This window comes from Hipposideros armiger, unplaced genomic scaffold (assembly GCF_001890085.2).
Source record: "Hipposideros armiger isolate ML-2016 unplaced genomic scaffold, ASM189008v1 scaffold_48, whole genome shotgun sequence".
NCBI classification, from domain to species: Eukaryota; Metazoa; Chordata; class Mammalia; order Chiroptera; family Hipposideridae; genus Hipposideros; species Hipposideros armiger.
Window position 1 is genome coordinate 2,904,099 of NW_017731398.1, and position 19,900 is coordinate 2,923,998.

Here is a 19,900-nt window from a genome sequence, read left to right on the forward strand (position 1 = left end):
ATTCCTTCCTTGTCTCCCGTTGCTCCAAGTATCCATATAGCTCAGCGGTTACCTCACTCGTTGTAATTCTTGCTTTGTCTGTCGTCTCACTAAGCTTCAAATTGCTTTTAGGAGAGGATTGTATGTTTTTTTAATTTCGTCCCTAAGGAAATGTTGTCAGAGAGTGGGCCCTTCTTGGCGCAAAGTCCATGTCCTTGGCAACTCAAGCAAAGAGTTGAATGACATACCGGAGTAAAGTAGTGAAAAAGCAGTTTATTCGAAGAGATAGCACATTTCAAAGGAGTAGAAGTGGGCCCGAGTAGTAGAGAATGGCTCAAGGGCCCATTATTAGAAGAGAAATTACACTCCAAAGAGTTTGGAGCTGGCCACGCACAAAGTCGAGGCTCAAAAAGGGAGGAAGGACGTCCAGAAAACAGGGAGAAGCTGTCAAAAAGGGAAGAAGCGGTCAACAGGGTGGACTTTCCAGAACTTGGAGTTTTTATCCCTTTTTCTCTCTCGAATGGGCTTTTCCCCTTTGGGCGTGGGACCACTTGATTGGCACCTGTGATTGACAAGAGGTACTGTGCAGGTGCGAGTGAGTGGTCTGATCTCGTTGGGTATTTTGTGCCCATTTGTTTTCCCACAGGGGTAGGTAATTACAATACAAAGGGGAGTTTTGGGTGGAGAGGGGATGTCCCCTTGGCGGTTGCACTCCATGGGACATGCAGGAATGGAGAGACCCAATGCCTGTCTCTAACTGCCTGCCTTGTTTTCCCCTTGAGAGACCTGATCCCCATAAAATCTCTATGGGAAGCTGAGGGACAGGAGGTCTTCTGTATCTGTTTCCCGCTGGGCAGGGACATAGAGGTGTCCCTGCCTGTTGGGGAATTCAAGGAACTCTCACCCTATCTGATCTCAAATGAGAGGATCGCCTGGAACCATGTTGGCTTCTTTGGTTGTGACTGGCAGTCTTGCTGGGGTGTTGTCTGTATCCCCAAGGCTCCTGGATGAGGAAAAATATATTTTAATTAATAAACCTGTTAGCTCTTATGAAGCCTGTGGCCATTCAGCCTGTTACTCAGGTGGCGTCAGTTGTCTGGGCCCAGAATGGGTTTGGCATTTAGCTTACTGGCCTGAGGGATATTAGGAAGTCACAGGCTTTCAAGTAGTTATCTGAAGTAGGGGTAGGAGGTTTCTATGAACCATCTATTATTTAGGATTTAGAAACTGATTTACAAAACAATCAAGAAGCAGGGGAATAGGAGAGTTCTAGGATTCAGACTAGGAGCAATCTTTAGTCTAGGATTCACAAACTGATGCAAAGAGTAATCAAAGGCAGGAGCTAAGAAACTAGGGAGGAGACTTAACATTTCTATAGGAAAGAAAACTTAGAAGTCTTTCAGCAGGGGGGCTACTCGGTCGGCCCACAACAGAAGTACACAGAACCAGGCCCAAACCAGGCGGTCGGCAAACGCTTGCTGAGAACACGCGAACGAATGCGCCAGCTCCTTCCCATCGCTCGTCCTCCCTGTCCTGGGTACGTCGTCTGCTCATCCCACACAGGCCACGTTTTAGGGTGCTGCTTCGGCCTTGATATTAAGTTGGATAGGAGAGGGCAGCGCAGAAGGACCGTGGACACTAGGAGAGGAATAGACATTTTCACATGAAGATGACAAAGGATTTCCGCTATAAGCTGATAGAGAAGCAAGAACAGGAAAGGGTCAGTCCAGCTCTCAGAAGAAATCAATCCTAGATTTTAGCAAACAACCGTCCATCCTTTTGTCTTCCTGCCTCTCTGTCGCCTGCCTTCTCTATTTCATGGCCATTTGGAGATCATTTCAGGTCCAGTCTGTAATTGTTTTTTCTTGCTAAGCTTCCTTTAGACAGAGAAATGATAATGCATTTAGGATGTTTTCAGAAGTCCCCGGGGAGATTAATTTGTTTACGGGATTGTGTATCCTATGGTTAAACCAACCAGGAAAAAAACAGGCCCTGCTTCTTAGCACTGCCGGGTGAGGTCACCAGGCCAGCGATGTTTGCAGGGTCCCATGAGCTCCGCCTGGGGCTCTCTGTTTTGAGCTGTGGCCATCCAGACACATGTCACAAGACCCTGCTTTTGAGTGTTGCTCTCAAATCGTCCATGCCAAGGTGCCCTCCTCAGTCACACTCGCTCAGCTCTCTGCACTGGGATTTCACTAGCTCCTGGGGCTGACATGTGTAGCAGAGACCAACGCCCCTCCTGCAGCCTGTCCCCACTGCTTCCCTGTGTGTTGTCTTCATGAACCTTTCCTCTCCGTTTTCCAACCACCGAAGTGGTTTCCTGGCCCTCGGGCGTGATGCCTGCACCATGAGGCCTGCTGGATGGAGGTGAACCACAGCAGCACAGAACTGGAATACAGCAAACTTACATCATGGCTAGGCCTGTGTCATCTGGCGGAGCCCCAAAGCATGCCGTTCCCAAGTGACAGCATTTAACTGCATTTTATTCCCTGTTGCATAGGCCTAGTCCACATCACCACAGCTTGCAGATTAATAGGGTACAAGCTCCCTAAAACTCCATCCTAATGAGGGATGGTTTCTCTTCCTTTTCTCACCTCATGAAGATACCACTTCGCGGCTTCCGTCCTTCCCGCAATTGGGCGAGGACCACATGTTCAGTTACACAGTGTCTCTCAGCAAGTGGCCTGCTTCCCGGGAGCTCTGGGCGTCCACCCCTGTGTCTCAGAGCCTTGGCCGCTGCTTCCCCTACCCACGGCCACTGCAGTAAACACAACGCCCCATTAAACCTCTGTTTAATGTCATTGGCGGCCGTTCAGCTTTGTTTATTAGATTCGCATGCTTTTTAGAAGGGGGAAGGCATCTGTAGAGTTGTTTTTCGTAGCTGGATTAAAGAGCCCACATAGTATGTCTGTCAGACAGTTAATAAGAATCTTGCAATAGCCATCCTTTCCTTGCAGGTTAGTTCTCAAGAAATTTCAAAAACCATTCTAGTCAAGCTTTCATGCTGACGTTAAAATAATGTAAGTAATGGCCATTACAATAGTTGGTATAAAATGGCGAAGCTCGCAGCTGTCTAGATGAGTAACAGTGTCACGTGACACCCCCCCCAACCCTTACCCCATGGATGTCTCAGGGTGTCTGCTCAGTGTCCAGCCTTTTTTGCAGCTGATGATTTCAGGAGGAATTCAACAACAACAACAAAATCATTTGTTCTCGTGTCTCCCCAAATTTGGTTGTTATTCAGATGGTCAGAAACCATCTATCCTTGAGCACCTTCCCTGAATAATGTTTTTCAGGCCCACAATATATTTCTAAGCTTCAAACGAAAGCTTTTAGAGTCATTGAAACAATATAACAGGCGTGTAAATATATCTCAGAAATGAAAAAGCCTGTCTTGTACTATCCAGAGCTGGAAACTTGGTATCTTCGAAAAGGGAGCTCAGCATTGCCGATGGGACTCCGACATTACACTTGCGGGCGTGTTCAGGGATATTAATGTCTCAGAATAGAATTCATTTAGCCGTGGAAAAAAATGTCTTTGCTTGATGATCGAGGGGATGAATGCTTTTGTTCCTGTAAGCTAAGCCATCTGACGATTTCTGTTAAAACCTCCTGGGATTTATAACAAAATTTTATTCTTTTTTTTTTTTTTCTTTAAGCTGACAGGGATTTGTATGTTATACACATAGGCCTTTTACTGGTGCTTTCTCCCTTTCCTTCATCACATTCCTTCTCCCACTGCAAAGATCCTGTATGCAGTTGGTATTGGAATAATAGTTTACCTCATTTTGACGTTGGATCCGATGGTTTCTTAAATGTTCCAATTGTAAGCATTTGAAGAATTGTTAGTCGTTGTATGTATCTACACATGCTGGTTTAACTTAAAATCATCCAGCTCATCTGTCGCCTCTAATCAGACTGAGAGGAAGTCACAGGCCTACAGGCGGTTTGTCCCCTGCCATCCTCTGCAGGCACTTCCTGCCTGGCCCCTGGGAGCCCAGGGAACCAACAGCTTAGGGAGGAACCCGGGAAGTGAATACTGAGTCCCTTGTCCCCTGAGTGACCAACAGTACTGACGTGGATGCCAGGGACACCTCAAAGGGAATTTTTTAGATCCTACCATGGAAACCATAAAGAGTCCACAGACAAATTTGATCCCATTAAGAACTCATTTACCTCGTTTCCTGGCCGGAGCTGAGCTGCTGCTGAGCTGCCAACAGGTGGCAGGATGACTCAGCTAAAAAACAGAAAAAAGAAGGAACAAACTCATTTACCAACAGTAATTATAAAAACACATCACATCACCTGTAAAGAGAGCAACTTTCATTTGACAGCGTACTGAAATTTTTAAAATGACGATACATTTGATCCAGTCATTTCACTTCTGGAAAACTAATTCTAAAGAAATGATGCTAAAAGCAGGGAAAACATCAGTGGGGGAAAAAAACGCATGTGGGAGGACGAAATGGGGGAAAATGGAATGTTTCTTGTTTAAATAGGAACTTCCACTCCATGGCCTGCTGGTAAAATACTCGTACATGCAAAGAAGAGACAAACATATTCAAAATAGTAAATTGCATAAAATCAATATAAAATATTTCAGAGTTCGAATAAATGTTTCAAAATGAGGCAGAGGGGCCTTTAGAAAAAGTAGGATAAAAAAATCTTTGAAATGCTCAGAAATAGCGCATAAAAGTAAAGATCTCTAAAAGAATGCCAAAAAAGTTCATAGGGGCTAGAAATAATCCTATGCTATATGCCTTTTTTTTTTCCACCTGATAAGCACACATTTTATCCAGATGGCCTCAGGCAGATTGGTAAGCAGCTGACCTGGCCTCACAGACCCCCAGGTCCGTCTCAGACCGAAGGCCAGCCCTGGTACCCAGCCTCTGCGTTGTCCCCGTGCGCTGAGCCCTGGGCCTGAACCTGTCAGCGAGCCCGAGCCTGGGGGTTCTGCCTTGCCTTTGCCAGTCAGTGTGTGGAGACAGCGAGAGCTGTCTGACCATCTGCTGATTAATTCATGGAGGAAGGAAGGAAGGAAGAAATAGAGGTTTATGTTGTGAAGCTGTGGGGAAGTCCTGGATTTGGGGATGAAGTCTTGGGCAGAGAGTCCTGGTGAGCGGTGGTTATGAATGGCTAAAAATGAGAACCTGTCCGTGACAAGGGCACTTGGGACCGTTCTGGCCGGGGAAGGCGAGAGGAGCCGCCGATCTCGGCCCAGGGAGCAGGACCCGCTGGGCATCCCGTCTTACAGCAGAGGGTTTCTTCTCAGAATATATGTATGATCGTCTTTATCTCTCAAACTCTTCCTCTTACCTGAAGCATTTAGAGGGGACATGCCGTTATTTCTGAAACCTACTTTTAAATGGTGCCGGCGGGGTGTGGGGGGGGGAACATGTATAGTTAGAAATACAGCAGATGTGGCAAAACATTAGCCATCGGGGCATCTAGGTGAAGAGTATACGGTATTCACAATATTAGTCTATCAGCATTTCTGGAGGTGTGACTTTTTTGAAAATAGGAAGAAAAGCTGAAGAAAAAAAAACACATAAAAACAAAACGTATGACTCCCCCTCCTAGACGACGCTGTGTGAACACGCTCAAGAATCTCATTCTCTCTAAGCCCTTTCTTTGAGAGGTAAAAATGGAAAAAGATAAGCTACGCCTTTCGTTCTCCCAAAGTATTTTGTGGACGCCAGTCACGGTAAGCGATGTAAAGCACTTTGCAAGCCACAGAGCCCTGTGTGCCAGGCACAAGGGGTCACAGAGGTGGCTCTTTGGTGACCCCTAGGTCAGCTGCCAAGTCCCAGGCGTGGGGTGTCCAGACTCCAGCCAGTCCCAGCTGCTGCAGCCACCTTAATATGCGTATGCATGATCCGCATGCATATTCATGACTGGCCTCCTGGCTTCTTCCCTGCTCTAGCATCTGCTGCAGACCAGCCGTCCTGCTTCTGAGACCTGGAGGGCAGAGCGACTTGTGGCTGCAGTTCAGAAGCCTCTGCTGGAGCTCCCCGCACCCTGCTCACACCTAGAGCTCCCCGGAGCCCATGAAACCCTCCAGGGCGTCCCAGCGCCACAGAAGCATCCGGAGGAATGCCAGCCAGCACTACCTGTACCAGGAGTCTCTGCTGCTCAGGTGAGCCGGTCCCATCCACCCGCAGGGCGGAGAGGCAGGTGTGTGGGGAGGGGAAGCTGAGGACAGAGGCCCATCCACCCGCTGCTCCTTCAGAAAATGCAGGCGCCTGTTCCAGGTGCTTGCACAACCTCGGCAGGTGCACAGAGGAAGGTGGCCCCACCGACTTCTTGACCAGGGGAGCCAAACCCAAACCTGCACCCCAGCCTGGCTTTCCCGCCGGCCAAACCCACAGCCGCGCTTGTCTGTTTCTCTCTGTCCTCGGTCAGCAGAGAGCAGGTAACACAGCTTCTTAATAGATAAGGTGTCTGCTGGGAAAGACGTTAGCAGTGGGTTTTAACAGTGTGTGTGGGGGGGGTGCTGTTAGCAGTGGGGGGTGTCTGTTCAGATTTGTTAAATATTTGTTAGGTGTATTAAACACCCCCCCATAAATTGGAGAAAAATCCCCCTTTAAGTAAGTGAAATATCTAGTTTCGAGAAAAGCAAAGGAATTATTTTCTCTTCCTTTTTATTAAGCGCATCATTGATCACACAGCCGAAGGACAATGCGCTTATGTCCTGAGACGTTGCATTAAGATCAGCATATCAACTGTTACTGGGAATAAATGTTTCTACATGTTGAGAAATTATTTGCCTAGAAAATAACTATCTCCTTGAAATATTTGCCCACGTAAAATGGCTTAGCTAGTCACTTGTTCGTAGACATTGCTGCCTGTTCTGCCTCCGTCGTGTCGCGTTTCAAATAAGCCGAAGTGGGACTAGGGAAGGGTCTCTGGGCGACAGAATTTGGTTCCTAATTATTTTACATCCAGAGTTAGGGAGCAGGGAGGTGGCTAAGCACCCTCTTCTCCCCTTCTGTGACGCCTTCTGAAAATCTCTGTTATGCTGGGGAAGTGTTCTCTTTCACTGACCCACCCAAGTAACAGAATCCAGTGCAAGTGTTTCAGTGGGTTGCCAACCCTGCCGAATTCTCCCACTTCCTCCCAGCCTCTCCCATCCTACACACAGACACCCCACCCCACCCCACCCACACCCCCCAGGCAGTGAGAGGCTGGCCTTGCCCAGGCAGGGTCTTTGCTGGAAGCCACTGTTCTCATCAGATTCCCTCCTTTGTGCCCTGGTCCATTCAGCAGCTTGGATGACAGCTTTAATGCTGATGAAATGGGGGACAGCAGTGACCCGGAGCAAATCTTCCAGAACATACAGTTCCAGAAAGAGCTGATGGCGACCCTTCAGAGCAGGCCCTGGACCATGGGGCAGAAGCTGAGGGCCCTGCGGTAAGGTTGTCGGCGGTTGTCGGCGCGCGTCCCCTGCCCCGCCCTGCCCGGTCCTGGCGGCCAGCAGAAAGACGCGCGTGAGACGTCCCAGGTGTGAGGGTCCGCCCGGCCCAGGCAGGGCCTCCAGGTGGCCCATTCCCTGTGGGTGTCTGGGTTGGAGGTGTGCGTGTTGGAAGTGACCAAACTAGAGGTGAAGAAAATAACCAACCTCACTAGAGGCAGGTGTATAATCCTGCCAACATAAGAAATATTCAGCCCTGTAAAGACTTTTTCCAAGAGTGTGTTTGAGCCAAATTGATGACAATTGCACAGGAGCCATGGACAGGGCTGGCTTAAAACCTTTCACAAGAGAAGTTCGGGGCCTGGGGCGTGACTGCCCACAATGACCCGCCCAGATGGGAACTGATTTATTATAGCACCGCTTTGCGCCCACAATCCAAGTGAAAGTAGATGATAATTTTACCTGCCTGGCTATGACCTCCCTCTGTGAGAAAAGCCTTTGTGGGAAGCCAGATGACTGTGACACCAAGACTCATATCGGAGCGCCTGTTTAGGTGGCGAAGAGCTGAAGATTTGAAGACACGTTGCCTGAATGCAAGCACTACCCATCAGTAGCAGTGATACTGGGTAGTTCTTTTAATTTCTCTGAGTACCAGCTCCTTTCTCTTGAAAGCTGACGTGATGGTGAAGAGGAGTGCCTGCCTCCTGCAGCAGGCTTTCCAGAAATGTCTGTGGGCAGCCATCGGGCTGCCGAGCACTCGGAAAGCCCTGGTGGTCCTCAGACCTCCTGAGTCCGGAGCCAGCGGGGAGGGCCCAGCATTCTCAAGGTGCTTTCAGGCTGATTGCTTCTCGTACTAGTTAGAGATCTGACAGCAGTTCAGGGATTAAGTAGATAAACCACCCGCGTGCTCAGCGTCATATGGGTGTGTAGCTGTCACTCCCTGTGAGTGACTGATGATCGGTGACGCCGCTGTCAGGACCACAGCACAAGTGTCTTAATGGCCGGTGCCATGGACCTGAGAAGTGGGCGTCCCGGGAGAAACAGGCAGTGACCTGATCACCAGGCGCCCACCCCCGTGTGGCCAGGGTTAGAACCACCACCCTCTTAGGGTTCAGTGCCCTGTCCAGATGCCCAGCAGGTGGCCTTTTCTCTCGTCCTCTGCCCTGAGGCGTGCACTTCTTCCCCTCAACCTGCCTTTGTTAGATTTCCATTCCAGGCCCCGTTCTTCCAGTCAGGACAACGATGCCTCTTGCCCTCAGATGCCTGCCCGGGTAGCAAAGATCCCATCTGTAGTCTTGACTCTCAGAAGTTTCCAGTTTATGCTCCATGTCTGTGACCAGCTCTCACCCCTTCATCTCCTTAAGTGAGGATGGCATTCTTCAGAATGGGAAGACTGGGACCCAGAGGTGTTACGTGGCTTCCCCGAGGACACACAGCTGTACACGTGGGCTTCCCGACCCCGACTGACACAGAAACTCTCCCAGCGGACTCCTCGGAGCTGTTTATCTTTAAAAAATGTTGGGCTCTGTCAGAATTTTTAAATCATACAGAACTGCAGATGATGAATGATTGTCTGAACCATAGAAGGTTTAACTGCTTCAACCTGCAGGCAGAGCAGAGCAAAGGAGAACTTTTCTGTCAAAACACCTGAGAAGCAAAAGAACAAGCCAGGCGTTCTGCCAGGCTGCCTGGCCACGTGCTCAGCCAGAGCCCCAAGGTGGCCCACACGAGGTGGGGACGAGGGCAGAGGGAGCGCGGTGGCCAACAGTCAAGCTCTCAGAGAGCTGCTTGTCCTCTGAGCACCTGCATTTGTCATCCCTTATCACACACGTCTCCTCCCCATCACCTTGAGATGCTACTGGAGCAGCGCGTCACTGACCCCACTGGCTGAGATTCCTGAGGTGTCGTGGACAGGTCAAGAGCTCTGAACCCTGACGACTTGGGGATCACGGGAGCTTCTGACAGACAGCAGCAGGGCTGTAACTCTGATCCTGGGGCAGCAGCCACCAGTCTGGGAGGACACAGCGCGTGTCTGTCTGCCGTGTGGGGAAGCAGAGGCCTGTGCCGTGGGAATCTACATGGGCCTGTGCTCACCGAGTTTAGGTCTGGTCCTCCCTGCTGCCTCGGCACAGCACACCCTCTGCCACCCACTCGCCTCACCTGCTGTCGGTCACTGTCACCTCGGGCCCTTTCAGCCCCGTTAGCTTGTGGGCTCTTGAAGGCATCAACTCTGTCTTATGTGCCTCTGTGCCCATCATGCTTGGCACAGGTGAGTGTGCAGAAAATGTTATAACTAAGGAGTGAAATAAATTATTTCGCTGTCAGAGAGTGAAATAAATTATTTCGGATGCTCTCAGGCTGGGACGTCAGCCCTCACCCGTGCCTGCGTGTCTGGTTCTGAGAGTCTGGGGTGATTGGAATGTGGGCGCAGAGGTGCAAACCCCAGCATTGGTTTGGTCCGGTCATGTGTGGAAGGGATCACTCTGCCTGAGGAAGCAGGAGCCTGCCCGCTCCTGTGTCTCGCGAGGAAGGACGCGGAGCCGGGAGTGCTGCTGGGAGGCTGGGATGCACACACGGAATGATTCAGAGAAGCACAGTGCTCCGACACTGAGTGTGGCCCTGCAGAGGGTGGTCAGCCATGGGCAGTGGGGATCCCGCCAGTGCTGTGCCGGGTGAGGTCACCTCGACCGTGACATTCACCTCGGAGGGTTTGACTTCAGCTTGTCCCCAGGCGCTAACATGTGTTTTCTAACCCTGTGTTCATTCAGGTGTGGCTCTAACCATCCACCCAATGAACTCAGCCCACTTTCCAATATTAACCCTTTCAGGAGGGACAGCTCACCAAAGTGATCAGCTAGTGTGTCAGCCGTTTGGTTTGGGCTGAGTCAGGCTGTCTGTGGCTGTGTAGACACACCTTTCTCACTCACGTGAGCCAGACGCCACCTGCTTCTAAGTCTGACTCTCACGTCTAAGAGCTGAGTGCAGGAAGAGGGGAGCCAAGATCAGTGGAGGAGGTGAGAAGTGAGCACCCGCTACCTGGAGTTCCCAACTCGCGACTCCAGCCAACAAGGGAAGGGCTTCTAGAAGCCCCCTTGTAACTGATTTGGGTATTAAGTCATCATTCTGTATGAAATACCCCACTTTACATGTTAAAGAAGACATGTTTCCCCACTTTCACTGAGGAATAGTTGGCCTGCATCACCGTGTAAATCTGAGGTGTACAGCATGTGCTGTGAAATGATGACCACAATAGGCCCAGCCAACGTCCGTCATCTCCTATAGATACAGAAAAGAAGAGAAACATTTCCTCGTGATGAGAGCCCTTAGGCTTTACCACCCCACGGTGTCAGCTGTCCTCACCGTGCCATACATGACACCCCTGGTACTCATTCACCTGACAACCAAAAGCCTGTTCCTGGGACCACCTTCCTCCTGCTCTCCCTGCCACACCCTCCACCTCTGGTCACCACAGTCTGAGCTGCTGCGAGTTTTCCCATGACCAGAATATCGGGAGATGAAAGGTTTGCGTGGCTCCACCCTCCCCCAGCACCTTGTCCTGTGTTGGTCGGCCGCCCGTTTCTGTTGTGGGAGGTCCACATGTTTTGCCAAGACTGTAAGTGTGACCAAGTCGTACTCACTGTCACGTCTCTCTCCTCTCAGACGCGCAAAGGAGATAGTGCTGAAGTTTGAAGGGCGGCTGACCAGGACTCGCGGCTACCAAGCAGCAGGTGCCAAGGTAAAGAGCACAGGTGCCCTCCCCTTCCCCGAGCTCCCCAGTCTCGAGGGTGGCACCTGCCTAGCCCCGGTGTGACCTCAGGCACGAGCAGCTGTAGTGCAGTGTGGTGGGATGCATGTTCCCGAGCTGGGATTTTAGTCCCGAATACCATCACTTACCAGCTGTGTGGCCCTAGGCAGGTCTAACTTACCAGAAGTGGATTCTTCCCTTGAGAGAACGGTTGAGCACCTTCCCTGACTGAATCCTACATGTGTAGATTTTATTCATTGTGTCTCTTGTAACGGAAAAGTTACAGGTGTAGCCCAACACCCCTTTCATTATACAGTTGCTGAGGTGTTTGTTTCTTATTTTTCCCGTTCAGTTAACATTAGTGTATGTTGAAATGATCTGCTTACAGAGACATTGCAGTCATTTTCATAACTGTTTAGAAGACAGAGGAAGACATCACATCTCCTTCTGTGACCCTCCTGGCTTCCCAGTGGAGTGTCTTTTTAATAATCTCATGTTTCAGTCATTGAATACATAATTTTAATCAGAGTAATTACGGCAGACACACATTTTGACATCTTTTTTCACTTCACACCATAGCGTAAGGACTTTTCCATGTTGCTAAGTAGTTACTGTTTGCAGTGACTTCTGCCCTGGAGACTCGGTGTTGCATCATCAGATAAGCGTGGTGTTTTACCTTCCCGACTCTTGGTCTCAGGACTTGCAATCCCCTTTGTGTCTAGGAAGCTCCCCCAGCACAGCTAGTGTAGACTCCTCAGCAGAGTGAGTGCTGGGGGCATTCATTCCAGTGGTCCTTAACACTGAGCTCCTCAAACGAGCCCCAGAAGTGGTGTGGGGGCGTCTTTGCCTCTGCTTCAGCCTGTCCCGTGGATTGAAATTCTCACACGGTTTTGAATTTAAAGAGCACTCTGAACAGCCCTGGATGAATTCTGCTCCTTGTAGAGATGAAGAAATGGAAACCCAAAGACAGAAAACCACCGTTTCCCAGGGGCACAGAGTGAGACGGAGGTGCAGCATGGCTACAGCCCAAGTGCTTCTTACCCTTCGGGACTCCACAGTGGGCCCGAGACGCCCATCTTTCCAACCCCACACCCTCCCCAAAGGGTGTGCGAGCACCCGTCCTCTGGACTCATCCGGATGGCAGGTCTGGGGGCGCTGGTCTTCCTCTGTGTGCTGGAGAAGCACAAAACAGGAGATGCGAACCAGGCACCATGCACCCGGCCTATAAGAGCCCAGAAATCACTGTGGGGAGCTTACGGGGTGAACACGTCTTTCTGGGAACAGAGAAGCTGTGTGCCATCCTCACGGGAGTTGGGTCTGGAATCATGAGTGGATCAGGACCAACTCCAGCTCCTGAAAAAATTCAGATTCTCCTTTACAAGCAGCCGCCCAGCCCTAGCAGACACGTCCAAAATGACATTATCCACGTGTCTGTGCTGTAGCTGAGGACGCTGTAATTACATCTGTAACCCTCCTTTCTGCAGTGATATCATTTGTTTCCAACACAAACTCAGAGGTGTGTGTGTTAAGATGGACAAGCTGCCAGTGTTATGGGGGAGCAGGGCCAGTGTGAGGGCATAGTCTGATGTGTTCTCCTTTGAGGAGAAAACAGGCCTTTGAACTTCCAGAAGTTGTGTGAAACCTGCATGACAAACTTCCAGACCTTACTTTGGCAGCTTCGGCCAGGAGAGGATGGTGGGCACCCAGTGGGGGTGCTCATTTTCAGGGTACATTCTAGACTCTGGTCCTCAACCGGGAGGGAATTGAGGTCACCTAGGAAGTTAGTTAGCCACATGGCTTCCTGAGTCCCCTCCAAGTGGGGTCAGGTAGGTGCATTTGGGCATCACTCCTCAAGGCCTCAGTCGTGCCCCCGGCAGGAATGGTAGAAAGAAGGCAAGCTGAGACCTTAAAGGACACGCACCTCGGTGTAGACACCACAGCTCCTAGCCCAGAGCAGGTGCCCTCACCTGGGCAGGAGCGCGGAGCAGACTGGGGGGCTGCTTGGTCCTAACACCTCTGAGCTGAAAATGAAGGTGTCAGACATGTGTCAGAGCCCCTCCTCAGCTAAGGGCCCCCGTGCCCAAAACCGGTGCCGTGGTCACAAGTGGACAGTTCTCTAACCTCACTCCCTCCTTCAGCTCTGGCGGAAGCTGGCGCGTCTTGCCCGTAACTTCGTGGTCATCTTCATCCCCTGGGAAATGAGGATAAAGAAAATCGAGAGTAAGTTGGCGCCTGGGGGAGCGGGGCGGGGTGCAGCCCTAGCGTCCGACCAACAGCGGGACCGACCGAGGTCTGGCGCCTACTGGTCCTTCCACTGGGCAGCCGGGGGCACCGGCCCACATGGTGCTGACCCGGCTGGCGATGGGGATGCGCTGTCTGTGCCCACCACCACCCAGGATGGAAACAGTCCCACGTTCCCCTGTGGCTTTGTCAGTTCCTTTGTCAGACACCACACAAACCCCAAAGGATTAAGTAAAAAACGGTGGGTGAATAAGAGCGTCACATGGGCAACTGCAAAACAAAAGCACACACATGGGCATTTTCGCAGCTGCTGCTTTGCCCCCCTCTCCAGAGGAGTCCCCTGGAGAGGGGCCTGGACTGTTGCTGCAGGTGCGGGGCACGCATCACCTGGCCTGGCCGCCCAGCCCTACCTGAGGCAGGGACTGACTGAGGGGCGTTGAAAGGGGGACCCCTCTGTGCTGTACCCCCAGAGCTCCCTCCCCCCGGGCACAGGCCGAGCCGGATGCAGCCAGACCGCCTCGTGGCACAGCCCGTTCCCCATCTCCCCGGACCCCCTTCTCCCCAGAGCACCCCCTTCTCCCCAGAGCACCTTCTCTGTTTCTCAGACCCTGCCTCTGCGGAACCTCACCTGAGGCAGAAATGACTTGCTGCAGGTTACCCGGGTGATGACGTACCTACCTGGTGAAGAGTTGGAGAGTTTCTGCGTGTCCAGTCGTGGGGGGTGGGTTAGATGAGCTATGGGAAAGTCATTCAATGGAACAAGAATAGAATTCATTTTATACAAGAGCATTTTTGCATGAAAAAGTGCTGGTCGTATGTTGAAAGTGCAAGATGCATGCTATGGAGAGATGCCAATTTTGTATAAAAAACTTATACAATAATAGTATACAAGAGTACTGGAAACCAATTCCAGTAGTGATTTTAATTTATTGATTTGGGATAAGTATTTTTTTGTGTGTGTTTTCTTTATGATGTTTTGTGTTTTCCTATTTATCATGACAAACATAAACTAGATTTGAAAAAAAATTGAAGAGCGGTTATTTGTTTTAAGTAAGGGGAAAATCTGTCACTGGCATCCTCACCTGACTTCTTCTATGCTCCCTTATTTTCTCAATAGAAATTTGTTTTTAAATGCACTTTTTATTTTAGAATAGGTTTGCATATATGGAAAAGTTGCAAAGAGAGAGTTCCTGTAACCCCTTCACCCTGTTTTGCTAATGTTAACATTAGCAAATTATTTATCTTGAAATTCAGACAAAAGAAACCTTAGAGGAGTCCTTGGAATTCCCAAAAGTAATGCAAAATAAAAAAAGAACTATGTCAAATTGTTGAAAGATGCTGATCCTTCTGAACCGCCACAAAATGTTATAAATTGGATAAAAGCATTTGAGAGGACTGTGACACGAGGACAATTATTTCATTAGGGATTTTTTTCTGCCTCAGTAACTGGTAGACATGAGTGAGCACTTTGACCCATGTGAACGACCGTTGTTAGGCCGTCATGCTGATGGGTGCAGTTCGGGCTTTCATAAGGAGATTCCGGCGATGCTGCAGGGAGAACGCTTGGCACCGGGAGAGGCCCGCCTGATTTGTCCTCATTTCTGTTTCTCGCTGTAGGTCACTTCGGATCTGGCGTTGCCTCCTACTTCATCTTCCTGAGATGGCTGTTTGGAATTAATATTGTGCTCGCCATCATGACCGGCGCTTTTGTCATCATTCCAGAGGTAAGAGCTGTTTCAGGACAAGCGAATGCCGCCGGTGGAAAAGAAAGCCATTCGAGCAGGACCGTGAGGCAGCCACCCTGGTTGTCCCCGTGTGGAGGGCAACCTGTGTGTCGCCAGCAGGGCAGCAGGCTTGTCGGAGGCGAGCCAGACAGTACCTACGCCAGGGTCCGTGGGCCACGTGGTGTCGGTCGCGACGCCCACCTGCCCCGTTGTGCGGAAGCAGCCACAGCTCGGACAGACACCGCCAGGGGTGGCCGTGCTCCCGGGCAGTGTCACGTGCAGACGCAGAAATTTGCATTTCATACAATCCTTGTGTCACAAAATATTGCTTGCTCTTCTTTTTTGTTTTTTTTTTCTAACCATTTAAAAATGGAAAAACCATTCTCGGCTGTCGGGCTATACGAAAAGAGGCAGCAGGCTGGACTTGGCCTATGGGCCAGTTTGTGGACAGTGTGCTAAAATAAATCCGTCTCAACTGGACTGCATCCTCACGAAGTAAACGGGGCCATTTCACAAGCCATTAGAGAAACCCAGTGATGTCAGTCATCCACCCGTAGAAGCCAGGTCCAGCCAGAGAGAGGACACCCAGGCAGGCCCTGATCAGGCAACGAACATCTGGCCACCCGTGTTAATTTTTCATCAGTGAGGATCCAGCAGAAACCCACCCGCTAGAGAGCGCTCTCATGCAGCCTTTTCCCAGGGTCTGAGGTCAGCCGCCTCTTTCCCTCGGGTCCCCTCGCACCCAGGGGCCCACATGACGTCCTCGCTCTCTCTCCAGCTCATTGCAGGCCAGCCGTTTGGAAGCACAGCCAGCAAGACCATCCCCAAGGCTCAGGTTGCATCTGCCCAGGACCTGGACACCGTCTGGTCCCTGGGGGTGAGTGAGGCACGGGGTGGGGCCAGACGCTTGTCTGGAGGGCTGGCGCGAACGGGGGTCAGAGCTGACACCAGCGCTGTCCTTGCAGGGTTACCTCCAGTACTCAGTCCTCTTCTACGGCTACTATGGCAGAGAGAGACGGATCGGGAGAGCCGGCTACCGGCTGCCCTTGGCATATTTCCTGGTGGGCATGGCCGTGTTTGCGTACAGCTTCATCATCCTCTTGAAAAAGTATGGCACTCGGTTTCTCGGTGTGTGCCAGGAGTGATGTGTGCGAGCTCATTAACCCTGTCAGGCTAAGGCGTACCTGTACCCATTGTGCAGATGAGACCAAAGCTAAAAGGGACTTGATGCGTTTAACCAGTAACAACTAAGCACGCATTCCTCTGTGCCAGGTTCTGTTGGGTCTGGAGAGCCCGGAACCATGCAGCTAATGTTGTTTTGGACGGTGGTGGGGTCAAGTTACCCTCAGTGGGCAGGGACTCCACAAAGAGTGATTCGGCTCAAAGGAAAGAATTTCATTCCCAGTCACAGCTGCGCGGAGATGCACTGGGCTGGCTCCCAGGGCGACACACCTTCAGCGACCTCCTGGCCAGCACAGTGGTGGGACCTCTTATAAAGGACTCACCCGATAGCCGGCCGTTGCCATGTTCACACCATTGGGAAGGGTTGGCCGAGGACACGGGTGGGGCTGAACCAGACAGGGCCCAGCCTGCGTGCTCCCCAGGGGCAGTGTTTTCCGGCTCACGGCCTGTGAGTGGCCGAGCCTGTCCTGACCCTGCCCTCATGTGACACCCGCCCTGGCTCTGCTTTTGCAGGATGGCTAAGAACTCGCGTACGAGCCTGGCCAGCGCCTCCAGTGAGAACTATGCCTTCTGCTGGCGGGTGTTCTGTGCCTGGGACTACCTCATTGGGAACCCAGAGGCTGCGGAGAGCAAAACCGCTGCCATCGTGAACAGCATCAGGGTGAGCGAGGGCCTGTCCGGCTGCTGCGAGGGAGGCACGTGCAGAGGGAGAGAGAGTGGGAGGGAGGCAGGGGCAGAGGGGCGTGTAGGTCCGGCTCTTCAGCGCCCTCCCCCCCCCCCGCCGCCCGTGGGGGGGGCCCTCTCCCCATGGGGCCAAAGTGAGGTGACAGTGCCTCCCACATGCCCCAACCCCAAACCACATCCAGGAAGAAAATACGGGAACTTCTCTTTTATTTCCTTCCCCAATCAACTTTATTGACATAATTGGAACTTATTTTTATTCTTTTATTTCACCCTTCTGACATTTCCGTGTGTGTATTTTGGATCATTGGCCTCATGGACTTTCCCCTGTATTGCACGTAGATCACGACATGTAAATGAATAAACACACATGGGGGCTGTCAGCTTTCAGTGTCAGCTTCGCAGGCAGTGCAGTGAGAGCCTCAGAACTCGGGTCTGCTGAACAAACGGGCAGCTGAATGGTGCCCCCTTTTGAGAAAAGCTTCCGTTACCTACAGAATTGACTCTTCTCTCCCCTCGACCTCCGATTTCCTTTTTGATCGGTGTATGACAGAAAGCACTGATATCAGTGAAACCTTGCAGAGTAAAGTCCAGACATCCAAGTTATGATTGAGAGGACTGATAAATCATTTCCAATCGTAAAATATTTCTGAAGATTTATGATTCGTAGTGATGCTAAGCATTTCACATCGTGTGTGTCTTTCCTTGAAGGAGGCCATACTGGAAGAACAGGAAAAGAAGAAAAGCAAAAACCTGTATGTATTAACCCTCCCCATGCTGAATGTATTGATAAGCTGGTTTACTCTGGTACCAAAATCACCAGACAATATGTATCTTACTTTCACACGTTATCAGGCAGCTCTTCCTCCCTAAAATCCACCCCTCCAGTGGCGTGACATGTGGGAAGCCAGTTGTTTTCCAGTGCCAGGATTTAGGAGTCGTGCCACCCCCGCTGACCCCAGGACAGGATGAGCAGTCTAAAGTCGACCAGCTTCCTGTCCTTTTCCTTGGATAATAAAAGAAGCATTTTTAGCACCAATTTCTAGTCTGCTACATCCAGGCAAGACTAGCTTTATGTAGCAGCCAGTCGCTGAGTCACAACACACGAGTATCCGTTTCTTGTTGACAAGCCTCCCAAGGTGATTTTGCAGGTTTTAAGGGCCACCTTCACCTAGAGAACTGCTGACACGGCAGGGCCTTTCCCAGGAAGGGACAATGACCCTGTGCCCATGGGACAGACAGCTGTGCTGTCTGATGTCCTCGCTGGTTCTTTAGCCCCCCGTGATGAGTCTGCACAGGGAGGGAGCCCAGAGAGGAAGCCGGCGGTGTGGTGGTGGGGAGGGCTCCACAGGGGGGCAGGAGATGAGTTGGAGCCCCCCCACCCCCAGTCATCACCTCCTATGACCTTGACCTTTTCAGCCTTGACTTCCTCACCTGTAAAATGAGAGCATGGAACCCATGAGTGCTTCTCAGAGGGCGAGGGGCACCTGTGAGCACCGACCCCGATTTAGGGCGGGAGGCTCTGGGACACAAGAGTCCACGTGTCCAGCAGGTCTTGCCAAGCAAATTTGTCCTCTCAAATTTGAAAACCACAGCCGCCCTAAGTCCATTCCGGTTCAGAGACATCTAATTCAGTGATTCATGGTTACAAGCAGACGCAGCAGCAGAAACTCTGTTCCTCATCCCTCTTCCACAAACACATCCTAATGCTCCTGATTCGGTCAGAATGGGAGGAAAACAGCGGTGTGAGAGGCGCTCTGGGCCATTAGAACCGGATGTGGGGGAAGAGAAAGGGGGAAACTCACATCTGACTGGTGCTTCCCACAGGGCCTGTCACAGGGACCCCAGGCCTGTGTGCGTTGCGGTGGCCTGAGCAGCGCTCCGCGTGCCGGCCGTCTTCACTCCTGCTCTTCCCACAGAGCCGTGACCGTCTGCCTCCGGGTTGTCGCCAACATCCTGGTGCTGGTCTCGCTGGCGGGGAGCATCTACCTCATCTATTTCGTGGTGGACCGGTCCCAGAAGCTGGAGCAGTCGAAGAAGGAGCTGACGCTCTGGGAAAAGAATGAGGTACCCGCACAGACGCCGCCTCCCCTTCTCCACGCCACCCCCACCCCCATCTCCATGGCGTTTCTAGGTGGGTCAGCTGCCGATACCCCTTGGACAAACGTCAGTCGTCTCGCTCTAGAGCACAGGACACCCTGGCTGTGAGCCAGTGGCAATGCTGGGCTGGGCTAAGGAATTTCTTTGGTCTCCATCAGGAGAGCCTTTGATTCAAAAACAGCTTCAAGCATTTGCACGTTCTTACCTTTGAGTCTTTTTGCCCGTGCTTTGCTTTTCTCAAATGTATGCCCTCACTGACACGCTTCCAGAAATTGACCTCACCCCCAAGCTTGCTCTGCGAGTGTCAGCAGCACCTCCACCCAACTCTCGGACACTTGGGTGGTCTCTGAATTTCTGAACAAATAATGCCTCCCCAGCCAGCCCCACACCAATGGCTTTTTTCAAAAAGATCTTTTCCCTCCATTTATGTGAATGTTCCATGAATAGGAAAAATTACCAAGAGGAAGCTTCTGAACTGTTTTATAATTCTTAATATTTATTATAAGACAGTTGTCCCGAGAGCTTGGTTCCATGTACCTGTGAAGATGTGAAAGGCAGAAATAGCACAAATGCTGCCCCTCAGGCCACTTCTGTGGAAAGGGTTATCATCCGTGGGATCTGAAAAACAGAGTGTAGACGGTGTGTGATGCTTACCGGTGGTCCTCAGTGCTCGGGATTTTCAGAGTCTGAGACTACATTAGGTCAGCTTTTCCCATACTTCTTTCTATTTTATGTCAGTTAACGCTGGTTGTGTAAATGTGGGCTTGTATATTGATAGCTAGGACGATGGATGGATGGATGGATGGATGGATGGATGGATGGATGGATGGATGGATG

The 19,900-nt window shown here is 51.1% G+C and overlaps 2 protein-coding genes across 2 annotated transcripts in view; both read left to right on the plus strand.

Moving 5' to 3' along the window:
- Positions 1-10,807: 10,807 nt before the first annotated feature.
- Positions 10,808-17,900, plus strand: LOC109381446 (transmembrane channel-like protein 3). The gene is made up of 8 exons (XM_019640106.1): positions 10,808-10,911; positions 11,051-11,126; positions 13,274-13,355; positions 14,994-15,100; positions 15,879-15,977; positions 16,066-16,208; positions 16,796-16,943; positions 17,675-17,900. The coding sequence occupies exons 1-8, from the start codon at positions 10,886-10,888 to the stop codon at positions 17,834-17,836; spliced, it is 843 nt and encodes a 280-aa protein (XP_019495651.1). The 5' UTR covers positions 10,808-10,885; the 3' UTR covers positions 17,837-17,900.
- A 1,052-nt stretch (positions 17,901-18,952) lies between these two features.
- The window catches only part of LOC109381443 (transmembrane channel-like protein 3), a 33,566-nt gene continuing 32,618 nt past the window's right edge, over positions 18,953-19,900 (plus strand). Inside the window, exon 1 of the mRNA XM_019640101.1 lies at positions 18,953-19,030. The gene's annotated coding sequence lies outside the window, so the exon portion shown is untranslated. The remainder of the gene's footprint in view (positions 19,031-19,900) is intronic.

Excerpts from the sequence above, each read along its gene's own strand:
- LOC109381446 (XM_019640106.1), top strand. The coding sequence starts at position 10,886 with ATGACCAGAATATCGGGAGATGAAAG. Across the intron at positions 15,978-16,065 it reads ACACCGTCTGGTCCCTGGGG|GGTTACCTCCAGTACTCAGT; the intron begins GTGAGTGAGGCA and ends CTGTCCTTGCAG. Across the intron at positions 16,209-16,795 it reads TTCATCATCCTCTTGAAAAA|GATGGCTAAGAACTCGCGTA; the intron begins GTATGGCACTCG and ends CTGCTTTTGCAG.